Source organism: Arvicola amphibius, chromosome 8, assembly GCF_903992535.2.
Source record: "Arvicola amphibius chromosome 8, mArvAmp1.2, whole genome shotgun sequence".
Classification (NCBI taxonomy): Eukaryota; Metazoa; Chordata; class Mammalia; order Rodentia; family Cricetidae; genus Arvicola; species Arvicola amphibius.
The window spans coordinates 71,357,582-71,375,133 of NC_052054.1; the positions used below are offsets into that span (position 1 = coordinate 71,357,582).

Here is a 17,552-nt window from a genome sequence, read left to right on the forward strand (position 1 = left end):
CTACCACAGCCTCTCGAAGTGCAGGAAATCAGTGCGCAGCTGTGCCTTGCAACCGACTGGAGTTTTTGTTTTTTAAATGAGACTGGGTCTCTCTGAAGCCCAGGCTGGCCCTAGGGGTGAGTCACAACTGCTCAAGACCCTCTGGGGCACTGCTGCTATTACACATGCTGTCAGTGATTAATTGGTGTCATAGTTGGGAGGCCACCAACGAGGCTCACCCATGAAGAACCTGTCACCCTCTGTTCCAACCAGTCTTTGGCCCCTCACAGTCTGTTCCCCAGTTACAAGGTTTCCATAGTTCCCTTTGGCTGTAGTAAGTACCCTTTCTTCATGTTGGGTCAGGTGCCTCTGGGAGCTCTCCTGATGGTGGGCCTATCTCTGAAGTCCTCACACAGACAGACCCAGACTGCTGGGCCAGGGTAGTACCTATCCTCGGTGACCTGTCCATAGAGGAAGGTTGAGGGCAGATGGAAGAGTCCAGACAGGTAGTCACTGTATTTTATTGGAAAACATTGATATATATTTTTCTTCACAGCTTGAACTGAACACAATATTGCCCGGTTTAAAAACAAAAACAAAAATAAAAAACGAAACAAAAAACAAAAACCGAAACATTCCGCAAAGTCCACAGCCTTACGCCTACCTGCCCTTACCCTCAGCTCTTGGCTGGGTCTCCCAATATGCCCTGTCCCTCCCTCCCTCAAGGCTGGTGCCAAGGGGTGGAAAGGAGTCTCAAAGCTGGGCAGGTCCCAGCAAAAGCAATGTGATCGCCCTGGGGGGCTGGATGAGAACAGAGAAAGGAAACGAACCCAGACTGAACTGCCCACGTTGACTGACATATGTCCCAGAGGCTAGAGTCAGAAGCAAGGGCGCGGATCATGCTCTCCGCCGGGGAGTGGGGCAGGCAGGGCGAGGAGGGCAGAGGCGGGCAAAAAGCAATGCCAAGTCACCACGGAGGGGCAGGAGGTGCCCGCTGCGTGCTCTGCGCGGTGGCCCACAGAAGTGTTTATTGCAGGTTGGTTCTTGTGAGCATGGTGGGGCTCATCTCCCCTCTCCCCACCCTTCCTTTAGTTGGCCCGGCATGTTAGGACAAAAATCAAAGTTTTAGGGGGCATAAAGGGGAAGAAGAAAAAAGATCACCAGCACATTACACAGCGACCATCCCCCACATCATTCTTGGACCAGCCCTGAACTGGGCAGGTGGCTGGGGGCGCCATGGGGGGAGCGGCATGGGATGTTAGCACCAGGTATTTACAGAACAGCCTGAGACCGCTGGAGGGATGAGGGCAAGTGTGATCGGCAGCATGGCCGATGACAGTCCCCCACCCAGCTTGACCTCAGAAAGCCAGCCAGATGGTTTCAGAACAGACCCGAGTGCTGTCCGCTCTGTCCGTCCCCCTCCAGTAGTGAAAGCATGTTAGCTTCCAAGACCTTCCTGCCCCTTCCCAACCCTCCCACCCCTACCCCCCATCCTGGGTCACATCCTGTCACTGCCACACTTCCTCGACTCAGTCCTGGAACACCCCCTCTTGGCACCCCGCCCCACAGGCTGCTGGGTTTGCACATAGAATCACAGGGCTGGGGTGCATGCAACAGTGGCAGAGGACATGCTCCTCCACTTGGCAAAAGCCTGGCTCCCCTCCCCACTGGGCAGGGACAGGACTGGTGGTCACCCCAGCACCCAAAGAAGGGCAAACAGAAGGAAACAAACCAAAAACGGAGGAGAGCCATCCGGGCTGGAGGAGGAGGGCAGAGGCTCCCCAGGGCAATGGGGTTCACCTTATGAATGCATCAGGCCTGGAAAATGGGAATGGAAGGGGGGAGGCCAAAGGAAGCGATGAGGGACATGGAGGGACAGTCAGGAGGATGGGGAAAGAGCAGTCATGCAGCTTGGGACAAATCTTTTGTTGCTTTATCAGATTCTCAGTCAATCAATTGGTGTTTGCTAGAACCGGGTACGCAGGGGAGTGTTGAAGAGAGGAGAGCGCGAGAAGAGATCAGGAGAACGGGCATGGCCAGCTGCCCGGGCCTTCACTTCGCAGTCATCATCTGTACAAACTCTGCCAAGAGATGTGGAGTTGAGTCCACCACAAGCTAAACCCTGCGAGTCTCCCAGCTCCAGGGCATGGAGGACCTGCCCAACACAACTCACCTTCATAATTGACCTGGCCATCTCCATCAATGTCAGCCTCTCGGATCATTTCGTCCACTTCCTCATCCGTCAGCTTCTCCCCCAGGTTCGTCATGACGTGACGCAGCTCAGCGGCACTGATATAGCCATTCCCATCCTGGGGTTTAGGGACAAAGGCTTGTCACTCAGCTTCCCCTGCTTGGAGAGCTGTAGTGGCCTCCCCATATACCGGGAGAAGGGGTTCTGGAAGTGCAGAGGCATCTGTCATAGGGACTGACTGCTTACCTTGTCAAAGACACGGAAGGCCTCTCGGATCTCCTCCTCACTGTCTGTATCCTTCATCTTTCTAGCCATCATGGTCAGGAACTCTGGGAAGTCAATGGTCCCATTGCCTGGAAGTGCAGGGAGGTAGGTGTTACCCAGAGCCCTGAGGTCACGAGTGAGCAGAGTGGGTGAGCACACTCTTAGGAGCTCACCGTCTGCGTCCACCTCATTGATCATGTCCTGCAGTTCAGCCTCAGTAGGGTTCTGCCCCAGCGATCTCATCACAGTCCCCAGCTCCTTGGTGGTAATGGTGCCATCTCCATCCTTGTCAAAGAGGGAGAAGGCTTCCTTGAACTCTGGGGAAAGAAAGGAATGTGCTAGCAGTCAAGGGTTACAGCAGTCACCTGTTTTCAGGTGGAGAAGGAAGACACAGGGGTCAGGGCCCACCCTCCTCAGTGCTCACTCTTTCCTCAGCCCATCAGGCCAAGTGATCCGGCCCGACAGCTGTCCTCTCACAGCTCTCCACCTCTCACACGATGCACCGGACCAAAGTGATGGAGTGGCTAAGAGGCAAGACAATTGTCCACCTCAAGTTCACTAGCCAGGTCAACTGGCAGGAGGGGAAGGAGAGACTGCAGAGGCTTTGTGCCAACCTCAAAAGGAAATGTGACATCAAATTCCTTCTGTTGTGCACTGCCAGCCCAGTCCCCAGCCGTGGGTGCTACCAGCCTCCAGAGGAGGCGTCAGCTTGTGGGGGTGGTGATGTGTGGGGCAGTCCACAGCAGGGCTTGGTAGATGGGCAGTATGTGGGGCTGAGTCAGGAGGACAGGAGTGTGGTGCTGAGTGGGAAGGCCACAGCTGGGGCTGCATCAGGAGAAGGGAGAGAAGCATGTGGCTCCTGCCCTCCCACTGGGCCCACTTTGGCACCCAGAGCTCCCCACCCCCAAACCCTCTGAGAACAGATGCCTGGCAGCCTGTTCTCAAGAGGGTGTGGGCTGGGGGCGGGGGTGGTGGAGGGGGGTGGTGGACATTTTGCTAATGGGCTCAGGGTGAAAAGCAAGGTGTTTGTGCTATAGGAGGGCCAGGCTGGGGATGGGAGGGACACACACTGCTGGGCAGCTGTGACCTGAGCTTCTGGGCTCGGGGAAGTAGTCCAAGTCTCCTTGGGGATGCTGTCATCTCCCCATGCTGAGGCCTGGCTGCTGGGGGTGGTGGTGGGGGGCAGGCAGTCGAGAGCGGGTCATGGACCCATGAGTTCATGACCAATAAACAATTCTAATCTTTCAGCTTTCCTTGGTGTGTCTCTAGCTGCTCAGGGCCAAAGTGTGACTCTGAGAAGACAGGTCCTCTCCTAATAGGTCATGGACAGCAAAGCTGAGGGCAGAGACCTTCTTTTCTCTTACTTTGGCCTCTGGTCAGTTGTGTAGCGACCTATGGTTAGGAGATATCCCAGGAATGCCACAGGCTGTGGAGGGGGGAGGGGCAGAAGCACAGAAACCTAGATCACAGCTCCATCAGTCCTCCAGCTGGTCTTCCTGGGGGTTGGGTTGGGGGCCACAAAAATAAAACCACATGGGGTCTAGGGGGGTTTGTTTAGCTTATGTGAGGCAGGAGATTGTTGTTTACACAGGAAGAATTTATGGGGTGCCCACTATGCTCCAGGTATTGAGGATAGGGCAGCAGCTAACACAACCAACTGCAATGCTCTAGGAACTGATTCCTGGTGCCAGGCAATAACAGGAAAAAAAAAAAAAAACCAAACAGAACACCTGTGGCCCATCAGACAGGCCTGTACCACACAGGCAGGAGTGATGGAGAGAAAGGAGAGCCCTGTTTGAGGTGGAGTCAGGGAAGCTAAGCTCTATCAGAGACAGGGTAGGAAGAGGAAAAAGGAAGCAAGTGAGCGAGTGGAGGTGGGAGTGGCCAGCCAAAAGCAAGGGAGGCAGGGGTACACCTCCTCAGTTTGGTTGGCCGGAACTGGGAGGGCCAGCTGGGCGGGATGTGCAGGAGAGCTTCACTTCAAGGCCCCAGTGAGCTGTGTCAGGAGGAGACTGACAGCCCTTGCAGCCTGACCGAGGGCTGTGGGGAAGGTGTGGCAGTGTCCGCTAAACTTTTCTGCACATTCACCAGCATTCTAGCTGCAGCCCTGGACACACATCATCAGATCAGGGGTGAGCTAAGATCCTGCTTCAGAGTGGCACTCACCTGCAATCTGTTCTTCAGTCAGCTGGTCAGCCTGGAAAAGGAGGAAGGAGAATAAGTTGCAGTGCTAAGCCTCCCACCTGGGATGTGGTGTCCTGCCCCTGCCCAGACCCCTCTGCTGAGGCCACTTTCATAAGGTGCACCTGGGCAAGGGAATCGCGTGCCCGAGTCAGGACCCACAAGTCAGGTGCTAGGGAGGGCTGCAACCACAGGCGGGCTGAGGAAGCACCCAGCCTGGGAGCAGGGCTGCTCCAACTCCAACCTGGATACAGAGCATGCAGTGCTGAGGCTGCGTTTAGGGAGCCCCAGAGGCTGAGGCAAGAAGCAGCTGCCCTAGAGGCCTCATCAAGTGCTCTAGAAGGCTCCAAAGCAAAACAGGCCAGTCCTTGGGTAGGGTGGAGGGAAGCTGCCTGGGGCTATCTTCGCTAGCTTCTCATTTGGAGATACTAGGCTGTAAGTGGCAACACTTCTTTTAACTGGTGTCTCCAAGTTGCTCCAGGGCCTGAAAGAACCCTGGTCAGGGGAGAGGCTGCTCTAGCCACTCAAGTGCCAGGTAGGAATAGGGCACCATTCTGTTCTGTTACTTTTGGGTAAGAGGGGCAAGCGACAGGAAGTGACTGCAGCAGGCAGCCATGGTGGCAAAGGACTGAAGTCTGCTTGAGCTTCAGCCTTTCCAATTCAGCACTGCAGTTTTTAACCCTTTTCAGTCCAGGCTTCAGCACCTGCTTCATCTAGGGTTGCATGGAGGAGGTAAAGTGCTCAGCTCTTCCTTCACTACAGCCCTGGTTATTTGTGGTGCAGAGGTCCTAGAGGGAGGAGTGAATGGGGGTTGGATCTCAACTTCTAAGTTATAAGGCTAATTTTATTTTTGCTGTGAGAATCCCTGGGCCACTGTAATCCACGATGCTTCCTTTCCTTTTTCCATGAGGGCAAGGAGTACGAAGGCCACAGCAGGGTCCCAGCCTGAGCTTGGAGGCCCCAGAAATGGAATGAACTATGGCAGGCATGCATATCATTCTAGTAAGGTTCTGGAGCTTCTAGCAGAGGCCACAAACACTGCCCACCCTTACACCTTGAGCTAGTCTTGCAAACACTAGCCCACCCCACTCCATATTCATAATGATGCACATTGGTGGATACTGTTTAATCTGGACAACGAGAACCTGAGACCAAGCCCCAAACATAAAGTATCAGAGGAGTCAAAGTGATGGGGACAGGGGGGAGATGCCTGTGGGGGTGAGAGTGGGGAGTAGAGATAGCAAAGGCAAAATGGATAGTCCTTGCACGGCTATCAAAAATGACTCAGAGTGGTGGGCTTCCCTACCCTGACCTGGTGACCTGGGCCAAGGAGCCCTTGTTCTAACTGCCCTCCTGAGCTCAAGTGTGGGAGAAGGCGCCCAGGCCCACCCCTTAGTTCTGACACCTGAGGACACTGCTGCTGGCTGCTCCCAGAAAGTGAGAAGAGAATGGGCTTCTGGTTACCGAGGCCAGTCAGTGCTGGGGGAGGGGAGGAGGAAGCAGAGAGGAGCAGCAGGGAGGACAGCTATGGAGCCCATCTGCTTTTCATTCTCTTCCATGGGCCTAGTATGGGAAAAGACAGCCCACTAGACCTTCCCACCACACAGTGTTGTCTGCAAGAAGCCCTGCTCTCTCGCCCTTTTGGTGACACTAAAGGGGAAATGGGGGCAAGGAGGCCAAGGCAGGTTGCAGAAGAGCCCAGGATGCCTGGCCCTGGAGGCTGCTATGTGCCATTTCTCCCCAAAGAGCTGGAAGCTGCAGAGGCACTGTCACGGTTGCTGCAAATAGGCGTGGCTCTGGCTCTGTGGAGGGCCTGTCAGACACTCTCCCTGACATCCGGGAGCCCTTTCCCCTGCTCCATCAAGGAAAGGCCACAAGATATCTGGCAGGGCTGTTGGCCTGGAAAACTGAATGGCCCAAGAAGTAAGGCTGACTATTGCTGGAGGCCCTTCCCAGCCCAGATCATTGGCTTTCATCGGAGAATAACCCTGCGTTTTCCCGAACCTTCATCTCAGGCTCCAGAGAGAGGCTGGACAAGAAAAAGCAACTTGAGGTGGGGAGAGAAGAGGGGATTATTTCTCTGTCTTGTCCCAGTCCCCAGCGGGTGCCAGAAAAGCCGCGTTAAATGAGCTCAGAAACCAAGACCAGGGCCCCTCACAGGGCCAAGGAGGAGCCACAGAACTCAGGCCAAAGTCCAAGTCCAGTTACCAGGGATTCTTCCCTCCAATATCCTGCTGATTACAAACAGAAAGAAAAAAGCTGGTCAGGGCCAAAGCTGGGACCCTCCTTTGGAGGTGGGGAGTGGGGGTTGCTGGCAGCTACCCAAGCTGCAGGGCCCCTTTAGCAAGGTTCTGCTGGGGGGGGGGGAATGGGGTGGCGGCAAGAGGAGCCCTCAGGTCTGTGTCAGCAGTATGAGATCTGATACATGGTGGCGGCTGCCTGTCCTCCCCAGCTTTGCCAGGGAGGGTGGTGCACACGGTTCCCAGGCTGAGCCTGGGGGGGCTGGGGATGTTGTGGGTGGCAGGACCAAGGGAGAAGTAGTCTGCTGTTTTGCCTTTAGAAGCTCTAACTGTGGGGAGCTGGGCAAGAGACCTTTAAAGAACAAGTGGCCCTCAAGCCAATGAGAGGGTCCCTTGAAGGTCTTCTCTGGAGCACTGCAGCCCCCACCCTGAGGGGATGGGACTAGGCGTCTGTCACTGACACCACACTGTACTGTATTGCACTGTCATTTGGCACAGTGAGGAGAAGCAGGTGCATGGACTGGAGGAAAAAGGCAGTTCTCCTGGCTTAGAGGGGACAACAAGGGGGCCAGACTTCCTGGCTTAAGCAAGATAGCTTATCTGGTGCACCCCAAACTTTGACCCCACTCTCATTTCATGCAGTTTCAGTGCGCAATAGGGACCTGAACAACTCCGCCCACCCGCTCCTGCTGCCATGGTGCCTTCAGCCTGGCCTAGCCCCATTCTTCCCAGGGAAAGGGGACCGCGCAGCCATTCCTTCAGATCCTCTGCAGGAGCCCACTACCAACCCAGACTCTTCATCAGCTTTTGTGTGGGACCTTTCCCTGGAGACAGCCACCTCTAAACATAGGCCTACCTCAGATACCATTCATTGTCTCCTTCACCATTCCTCTAGAAGCCTGCCCAATCTCACCACCACCACCCAAACGCAAGTCCTCCCCCATCCCTCACCTTGGAAACCCCGTTTTTCACCGACCCAAACAAAACACGCCTCATCAACCCTCCCTTGAATCCCTCTTCGTAGTGCAACAACCTTAACCTCAGAATCCTTCCTAGCTACCCCCCACCAAGTTCTCCACAAGGCTCCCTGGTTCCCCACTACCCCTAATCACATTCCTACTCCTTTAAAACATCTCTAAGACCCCAATCCTCAGTCCCCCTGTGGGTCCCCGCAAGCTCCAAGAGCATCTTCTAGCCTCTGCGGCCACCCACCTCGGCTCCTCCTTACCTCAGCCTGCACCTGACCCTCCTCCTCGGCAATGCTTGTCCTTGGAGAGACCCCTCCCCCACCGGGGTCTAGTATGCACAAGTGACCCCGGATCACATCTCCATCTATTCTCTCCTCTGCAGAATACCCCCTAGGAGCCGACCGGGCCCCCCTCCCACTCAGGCTCAGCTACCCACAGCCACCCCTCCAGGAACAGCCTCCTGCATTCTCCCAGAAACTAACGCCTTCATCGCCGGCGTTTTCTATTTTCTCCTCCCTTGGTCGGGGGGTAAGGATGTGATTGAGATCAATCGTTCCGCGATAGATCCAAATGCTCCTTGCGCGCGCGGGGGGTGGGGGGGGGAGGGTATCCAGTGTTCCCCTATTTGAAGTCTCAGATTATCTGTCTGGGGGGTCCCACCAATTCAACCTGGTGATAAAGTAGCTTCTAGAAGTCCCAAGGGCCGCTTGGGAGATCTCGAGAGGCCCGGTCTCTGTCTCCCAAGGTTCGCTCGCCATCTCGGGGGTCCCCTCCCGACATTGGCCGCCTCACTCACCATGGCGAGGCACCGGGTGTCCGGAGCTCGGGGATCGAGGTTACTCTGGCGGCGGCAGCAGCTGCAGCAGCTCGAGCTCCGCCGCGCGTCCGCGCCTCCACACTCTTTGCCCGCAGCGCGCGCCGCCGCCGCCGCCGCCCGCCCCAACGGTCCCTCAACGGCAGCCTCGCGCGCCCCGCCTCGCCCGGCCCCGCCCCACCCGGCCCGCGCGCTCCCGCTGCACTGCGGCTTTCTCCGGATCCCTCCGCGCCAGGACCGCGCTCTTCGCCCCGGGAATTGGCCGCCGGGCACGCGCACGCGCGCTCCCCGCCACGAGGACTACTTTCGGTCTCCGCGCTCTCCGCCTTTCGTAGCCGCTCAGCTTTCCTCTTTGGCGGAGGGGCACCGGGTGGCGGAGAGTGACGCGTCCCTCTGTGAGCCACGCAGCTATTGGACCCGCCTCGTGGCGGAAATGAGAACGCAACTCCGATTGGTCCGGCCTTCCCTGCAATGCGTCAAACCGGGGCGAGCCATTGAGCGGTGTGTGGGGGGGGGACTGCACTAGCTGTGTGGCTCTGTGGGACCACGCGGCATAAAGAGGCGAAGACAGAAACGGTGTGGGTGTTGCAGACGCAAATACGTTGTCTCTGAGGCTTGGAAGTAGCTAAAGGGCCGGAGAAAGACGCAGAAGGACTTTCTTCTCTCTCCCCTTGAGCAGATACAAGATGGTTTAATCCAAAACCTTGGGGTCGGGAGCCTTGCCTGGCCCGGCTCTTCACAGTGGCCGGGTCTTCTAGGTTCCGTCCTCCTCCTGAAGGTTCCATCTTCTGCCGGTACAGTATGCTGGGATGACTCAGCGGGTGAAGGCGCTTGCCGTCAAGTGCGATGATATGAGTTCGATTATGAGGACTCACGTGGCAGAAGGGGAAACAGACTCCCATAAATACTCCTCTGACCTCCATTTGCACGCTGCATAAATATATACAAACAAATGGGAATTTAAAAGGTGCACTAGAGCAAAACGTAGGAATCTCCACCTGACTCTTGATCCTTTCGGGATCTGTACCCAGGACAGTCTCTGGATGCAAAACCTTTTCATTCATTCATTGGGCACTGCTGTATGCAGAGATTTGGTGCTTGACTGGGCTGGGGACACCACACTTCTCATTCCCTTTCTGGTCATTTAGACAGTGTGACTCCTTATTCTAGGGTTCAAGACACAGAAAGAAAAAGAATTTATACTAAGGGTAGCTGAGACTACTGTACTGTATAGCACAGTATATGGTACTGTATACTAACTACTATACAGTTCCCTCGTTTAGAATAGGAGGTGATGCCTTTTAATCCCATCACTCGGGAGGCAGAGGCAGGCGGATCTCTGAGTTCGAGGCCAGCCTGGTCTACAAGAGCTAGTTCCAGGATAGACTCCAAAGCTACAGAGAAACCCTGTCTCAAAAACAACAACAAAAGAATAGGGAGTGACATTCATTGATTCTCCCTCTCCTCCTCTTCCTCCTCTTCCTCCTCCTCCTTCTCCTCATTCATTCATTCATTCATTCATTCATTCTCTCCACCTCCTGCTTCTTATTCATTAATTCTCTCTTCTCCTCCTCCTCATTCACTCTCCCCCACCCCCTTTTTCGAGACAGGGTTTCTCTGTGTAGTCGTAGCTGTCCTGAAACTCGCTCTGCAGATCAGGCTGGCCTGAGAAAAGGTGTGCACCACATTGCCCGGCCAGAGTTGACTCTCTCTTGTCCATCAGCTTCTCGCCACTGTGATTGGCTGAGAGACAGACGTGTTAATCCAGTCAGGCAAATCATAACGCCCCATCCAGAATAGGATGTAGGCTGAACCAATGAGAAACCTGCCCTGGATTTCTGGCTCTGGAACTTCTGGGATCAGAAAACTTTCTTTTGAGGTAGGGGGAGGCCGTGGGAGAATTCATTCTTTCTGTAGATGCTGCGTGTGGCCGTCTCCCAAATCTGCTCTCATCTTAGGAAAGAAAACGTGTCTAGAGCAGAAGGGACTAAACTGACATAGAGCAGAGGCAGAGAGGAGGAGGGATCTTGGGCTTAAACAGCAGCCTATAACGCAAGAATGACTACATATGACAGCGATTCTCAGCATGTGGGTTGCGACCCCTTGGGGGTTGCATATCAGATATTTACATATGATTCATAACAGTAGCAAAATTACCATTATGAAGTAGCTACGAAAATAATTTTATGATTGGGGAGGTCACCACAATGTGAGGAACTGTATTAAAGGGGCGCAGCGTTAAGAACGTTGAGAACCGCTAAGATATGACATTAATACAGCCTCCGGGCTGTAGAGATGACCCAGTCGTTAAAAGCTAGGTTCACAACCAAAAAAATGTCCCCACACCTTTTTGAATCACGGTATCTTAGTTTGGTTTCTACTGCTGTAATAGAGGCCATGTCCAAAAGCAGCCTGAGGAGGAAAGGGTTTATTTAGCTACCGTCCTTCTTGAAGGGAAGTCAAAGCCACAGCTCAGGGCAGGAACTGAAGTAGAGGCCATGGAGGAACCCTGTGTCCTGGCTTGCTCCTTATGGCTTTCCAGCCTGTCCCCCCTTTTTTGTTTTTATTTTTCGAGACAAGGTTTCTCTGCTTAACAGTCCTGGCTGGATGTCCTGGAACTCACTCTGTAGACCAAGCTGGCCTCAAACTCTCAGAGATTTGCCTGCCTCTGCGTCCCGAGTACTGGGATTAAAGGTGTGCACCACCACTGCCTGGTTCCCAGCCTGTCTTCTTATCCGGTTCAGGACCCTGCCCAGGGGTGGCACCTGGGTTGAGGTTGAGCCCTCCCACATCAATCTTCAATCAAGAAGATTCCAAATGCTTGCCCACAGGCCAGTCTGATTGTGGAATTTTTCTCAATTGAGGTTCCCTTCTCATAGATGATTCTAGCTTGTGCCAAGTTGACACAAAACTAGCCAGCACAGCTGGGCAGTGGTGGCACACACCTTTAATCCCAGCACTCAGGGAGACAGAGGCAGGCAAATCTCTGTGAGTTTGAGGCCAGCCTGGTCTACAGAGTGAGTTCCAAGTCATCTGGAGATACACAGAGAAACTCTGTCTGGAAACAACAACAACAACAACAACAAACCCCCCAAACAAAACAAACAAAAACAAAAGCAAAAAAAAAAATCAAAACTAGCCAGCACACAGGGTCTTGCTAGTCCAGGCTAGTCTTGACTCTCCTGCTTTAGCTTCTTCAATGTTGGGATTGCAAACATATACCATTCCTTTTGCCTTCAAAACACACATTTTTAAAAAGATCTTGTTGGCTGGGGAGATAGCTCAGATGTTAAGAGATAACTGCCATGTGAATGTGGGAATTGAACCCGGGTACTCAGGAAGTGCAGCCAATGCTCTTAACCACTGAGCCATCTCTTCAGCTCCAAAAGGAAGTTTCTTTAAGCAAATGTCATAGCAGATTATTTCTTTCTTTAGAAGTTTTGTCTCTTGGGCTGGAGAGATGGCTCAGAGGTTAAGAGCTCTGCCTTTTTTCCCAGAGGTCCTGAGTTCAATTCCCAGCAACCACATGGTGGCTCACAACCATCTATAATGAGATCTGGTGCCTCTTCTGGCATACAGACATACATGCAGGCAGAACACTATATACATAATAAGTAAATACATCTTTAAAAACAAAAAAATGTTAAGGAGGCTCAGTGGTTAAAAATAGACACCGCTTTCCCAGAGGACCCAGGTTCTGTTCCCAGTACCCACCTTGGACAGTTCACAACACCTATAACTCCAGCTTTAGAGGGGGAATCTGTCTTAGTTAGAGATCTTATTGCTGCAACCAAAAACAGCTTTGGGAGGGAAGGGTTTATTTCCCCTTGGAGTCAGGACAAGAAGTAAGGACAGGAACCTGAAGGCAGTAGTTGAGGCAGAGGCCATGGAGGGTTGCTGCTCACCGGCTTGCTCGCTAAGTCTGCTTTCTTCCCAAGTGTCAGAACTAAAGGTATTTGCCACCACTATCCTGAATTTTTCTCTTCTTTCTTTTTTTAAAGATTTTTTAAAATTTATATTATATACAGTGTTCTGACTCCATATATGCCTACAAGCCAGAAGAGGGCACGAGATCTTATTATAGATGGTTGTGAGCCACCATGCAGTTGCTGGGAATTGAACTCAGGACCTCTGGTAGAGCAGCCTGTGCTCTTAACCTCTGAGGCATCTCTCTAGCAACTCAGCCTGTTTTCTTATAGAATCCAGGATCAGCACCCTAGGAATGGCAACACCCACTGTGAACTGGGCCCTCCTGCCTTAATCATCATTCAAGAAATTCAACACAGGCTTTCCTGCAGGCCAGTCTGGTGGGGGCATCTTCTCAGTTGAGGGTCCCTCTTCTCAGATGACTCCAGCTTGTGTCAAATTGACATAAAATCAGCCAGCATATGATCCACCTCTGGTTTCTCTAGACACTAGCAGCCACATGTCCATATTGCTTCCACACAGACATAAAACAAATTAAAAACAAATAAATACAATATTAAAATTCTGGGGGCTGCAGAGATGGCTCAGCAATTAAGAGCACTGGCTGCTCTTTCAGAGGACCTGTGCTTAATTCCCAGCAAACACATGGTGGCTCACAACCATCTATAATGAGATCTGGCAGTTGTAAGCTACCCAATGTGGATTCTGGGAACAGAACTGAAGAAGTAAATGCTCTTAACCGCTGTGCAATTTCTCCAGCCCCCAATATATTCTTTTTGCTTGTTTCTGACACACGGTCCCACTGTGTGGCCCTGGCTGGTCTGGAATGCACAGACTCTGCCTCTCAAGTGTTTCACAATCTATTCTTGATAGTACGCTGCAATTCGATATATGCAAATTAGATATATGCAAATTACTAATTCTGCTGTGTCCTCCTTCATTCTTTCCTTTCCTTTTCTTTTTTCTGTAGCCCTTGTCCTTGAACTCACAGCCAATCCTCCTGCCTCAGCTTCCTGAGTGCTGGGTTAACAGGCAGGAGCCACCACTCAGCTCCGAGGTCACTTCTTGCGTTGAGTCAGCTTCACACTTAGCTCACGGTACATACCCTTCTTAAACAGTGTTCGGGAGAGCAGAGGTTTCTGGCAAGTTCCCAGTCTTGTTGGTTGTGTGATCTTTAGTGATTTCACGGGAGTCTCTGAACCTCAGTCTCTTTCTCTGTGAAATGGGTACTGCAATAATTTTTCTTCCGAAAATTATCAGGAGGATTTAGTGGGACTGTATTCTTGGGATGTAACATCTCAGAACATGATTTATGACAACCTTAGCTGTCTGGCTGTTGAGTATCTCCTTGCCAACAGAGTTGTCTACTGTGACCCCCGTAAAGTATATGTGTGAAGTGCTCTATCAGAGAGACCCAAGTTTCTTGTGTTTTGCTTTTTAAAATCTGTATCTCTATTGATTTACTTTCTTATTTTTATCCCATCTGTGTGGGTGTTTTGCCTGGATATATGACTGTGCACCATGTGCGTGCCCTTGGAGGACAGAAGAAAGCATCAGATCTCAGAGACTGGAGTTATAGGCAGCTGTGAGCCACAGTGTGTGCTGGGGCTTGAGCCTGGGTCCTCTGAGAGAGCTGCCAGAGCTCTTAACTGCGGAGCCATCTTTCCAGTCCCGAGACCTGGGTTTAAATATGGAAATAATCACTCCTTTGGTTTCTGTCTGTGTGATTTCAGGCAGAAGACTTAACCTCTCTGTTAGGTGGAGAACCTGGGGGGAGGGGGGTACAGGCAATGCTGAGCGTAGACGTCCAAAAGGTGTCTTGCAGTTCACGCGTGAGCCACAGATGGAGCTCTGGTGAAGAGTCTTACTATCTCTCCTAACAGGTTACTACCAGGGTTGATGGAACCCTGACCCTCAACCGGGGCAAAGGCACAGGTCTTGGATTCTATTCTTTTTGTGGGATAATATAACTAATGATCCTCTTCTGATTTGGTGAAGGAAAAATCTACCAGTGTGTATTCCTTTTTAACAGCTTTAGAAGTAACGGTTCTCACCATGGCCACAGAGGAAGGGAGATAGCCAGTTGGAACCACTGGCTTATTCAGGGTGGCGATTTGCCTCAGGATAGTATTGTTTTACGCTAGAACTTCACAAGACACCTTTAACTATGTTTTCAAGAATTGTCTATTTATTTCATTTTTTTTCAAGATGCTGAGAATTGAACAGAGCCTAGTACAAGCACACCAATGCTAAGCCGTATATCTTCAGCATCTTTAGTTTTATTTATTTACTGTTTTTTTTGCTTGCTTGTTTTTTTTAAATATTTATTTATTTACTTATTATGTATACAATATTCTGTCTGTGTGTACGCCTGCAGGCCAGAAGAGGGCACCATACCCCATTACAGATGGTTGTGAGCCACCATGTGGTTGCTGGGAATTGAACTCAGGACCTTTGGAAGAGCGGGCAATGCTCTTAACCTCTGAGCCATCTCTCCAGCCCCCTGCTTGCTTGTTTTTTTGAGACAAGGTTTCTCTGTGTAGTTCTGGTTTTCCTGGAACTCCCTCTGTAGGTCAGGCTTGCCTTGAAGTCAGAGATCTGCCTGCCTCTGCCTCCTGAGTGCTGGGATTAAAGGCGTGCACCACCACCATTCCTATTGTCTGTCTGTCTTCTGCCTCTCTCTCTCTCTTCAACTAGTCATCTATGTGTGTGTGTGTCCGCACGCGCGCACGTGCATGTGCAATAATGAATTGTAGAATCAGAGGACAGCTTGCTGGAGTAGTTCTCGCCTTCTACTGTGGGTTCTAATTTATGCCGTCAAATTCGCACAGCACGTTCTTACCCACAGACCCACCTAACAGGTTCCCCTCCCTTTTATGAGACAAGGTCTTTCTACATACATACATAGCCCTGGCTGTCCCGGAACTCACTTGAGACCAGGCTGGCCTCTAACTCACAGTGTTCCGCCTGCCTTTACCTCCTGAATACTCAACTTCATTTTAGTTTTGAGGTTCCATCTTCATAAGTGGTCCAAGCAGACCTTGAATTTGTTACATACGGAGGTGAAGTGGGCCTTGTATTCTAATCCTCCCACCTCAACAACCTGAGCGGCTGACAGGATAGGTACTGAGCCATAGAACCCAATTACATATTTCAAAGTCCCCTCTCTCAATTACGGTTAGCCGCCATTGTCCACCAGGTGGCGCTATAGGCACATTTATGATCATCCTGCTGTCTCCCAAGGTTTAGGACCCTCAGGGCTCTAAACCTCTGAATGTATCTTGGAATGACAACGTCCAAAACATTGGGTATAGCAAGTAGGGTGGCTGTCAGGAGTCGGATGAGATTACAAGAAGAATCTGGCTGTGTCACACATTTTCTGGCCGCCGTTGCAGAGAGTCACCGGGAGGGAGAGAAGGAGGGAACATGTCTCCAGCTCACAGCCAGTAAGACCTGAGGACTTTCTTAGCAGGGTGTTTGAAATTGGAGGTCCACCCTGAGGTACCTGCAGCCCCAGATGTCCACTGGCGAGAGCCACAGACACCAAGCTACCCTAACCAGGAGATAAAGCCGGGCCTGTCATGCCAATACTTAGGCAGTACAGAGGCAGGGAAGTCACATGATTTTGAAGCCAACCTGGGCTACATAGTGAGTTCTAGCAAAGCCTTAGCTACGGAGGGAGGCTCTGAAAAGGCCAAAACCAAATCAAACTTATAAAGGAAATAAAGAAAACGAAAAATAAATTGTTGATATTTTTTGTGGGACTGGGGATGAAATCTAGGATCTAATATATGCTAGGCAGGTGCTCTACCACCGAACCACACTCTCAGCCCCTCACTGGGGGATTCTAGGCAGGGGCTCTACCACTGAGCCACACCCCAGTCCTTCCTTGGGGGTTTCTAGACAGGGGCTCTACAGCTGAGTTTATTTATGTAAATAGGAGGATACAAAGGTGTCAGGAGGTGGACTAATTGTCACTCACTTGCAAACAAGCCTGACTACCTGAGTTTGAGCCCTACAATCATTGATGAAAGAAGAGAACTAACTTCTGAAAAAAAAAAGTCCTCTGTCCTGCACACACACACAGACTCACAGACACCGCGCAGACACATGGTTACCTGCCGCCCTCCCACACACACACACTTAAAAGAGGGGAGGCGCCTTTGTAGCTATATTCTACTACGGACCACTAGGTGGCGCTCTGCATTTGGGAGTCATCACCAGGATTTAAATCTGCGCCACATCTGAGTCCGTGCTTTGGCTAATTTATGTAAGACTGGAAACCTCTGTTTTCTTGTTAAAATCTAAATCTCGAAGAGCATTGTGCTCTCATTTCCTTATTTTCGCGGAAGAATAGAAACAACCATTTTTCGATTTCATAGAGACACCCTCACGTATTTATCCTCTACAAAATAGAGGTGAGGGTTAGCCACCATGTCACCATAGCAACAGATAATAAGGGAGACAACCAATAAGCAATCAGGCTTCTTTGGGGGATTCTTTTTGTTCAGAGCTGGCAACAGTTTCTAAGAGGATCTCATATTCTTTTGTTCAAATTATCCTGTCAAGGACAGACTTACATAAACAGTCTTCAGGCTGACTTCTGTGCAAAATGGTACCCTTCCCCAAACACCGGCAGGGGAAAACACACCTCCTTCACCCCACTTTCACTTTTGTATTTTATTTACTTGCTTTTTTGTTTATTTGTTTGTATCTTCTTGAGACAGGGTCTCAGGTAACCTTGGCAGGCTTCCAACCCCTCATCCTTCTGCCTCCAAACCCCCAGTTTCTCTTACTTGCACTTCCGGAGCGCTGAAACAACAGGTGCGAGCCAACGTAACTGGCTTTACGCGTTGCTGGGGATCAAATCCAGGGTTCCATCGTGCTAGGCAGGTATCCTACCACCAAAGCTACACCCTAGTCCTTGACTTTATTTGAACTGCTAAATGGTGTTAATCTAAGGGTTTGTCTCATTTCCTGGCATCCAA

The 17,552-nt window shown here is 51.5% G+C and overlaps 1 protein-coding gene across 1 annotated transcript; it reads right to left on the reverse strand.

The window, feature by feature from the left end:
* Nucleotides 1–1,890: 1,890 nt before the first annotated feature.
* Calm3 (calmodulin 3) lies at nucleotides 1,891–8,798 on the reverse strand. The gene is made up of 6 exons (XM_038339819.1): nucleotides 8,620–8,798; nucleotides 4,601–4,631; nucleotides 2,608–2,751; nucleotides 2,417–2,523; nucleotides 2,153–2,288; nucleotides 1,891–2,060 (listed from the first exon to the last, which is right to left on the reverse strand). The coding sequence occupies exons 1-6, from the start codon at nucleotides 8,620–8,622 to the stop codon at nucleotides 2,032–2,034; spliced, it is 450 nt and encodes a 149-aa protein (XP_038195747.1). The 5' UTR covers nucleotides 8,623–8,798; the 3' UTR covers nucleotides 1,891–2,031.
* Nucleotides 8,799–17,552: the final 8,754 nt, after the last annotated feature.

Bases quoted from the DNA above. Each gene is read 5' to 3' on its own strand.
- Calm3 (XM_038339819.1), bottom strand. The intron at 2,289-2,416 runs GTAAGCAGTCAG...CCTAAACCCCAG, and splicing joins CCTTCCGTGTCTTTGACAAG to GATGGGAATGGCTATATCAG. The intron at 2,061-2,152 runs GTGAGTTGTGTT...ATCTCTTGGCAG, and splicing joins TGGCCAGGTCAATTATGAAG to AGTTTGTACAGATGATGACT.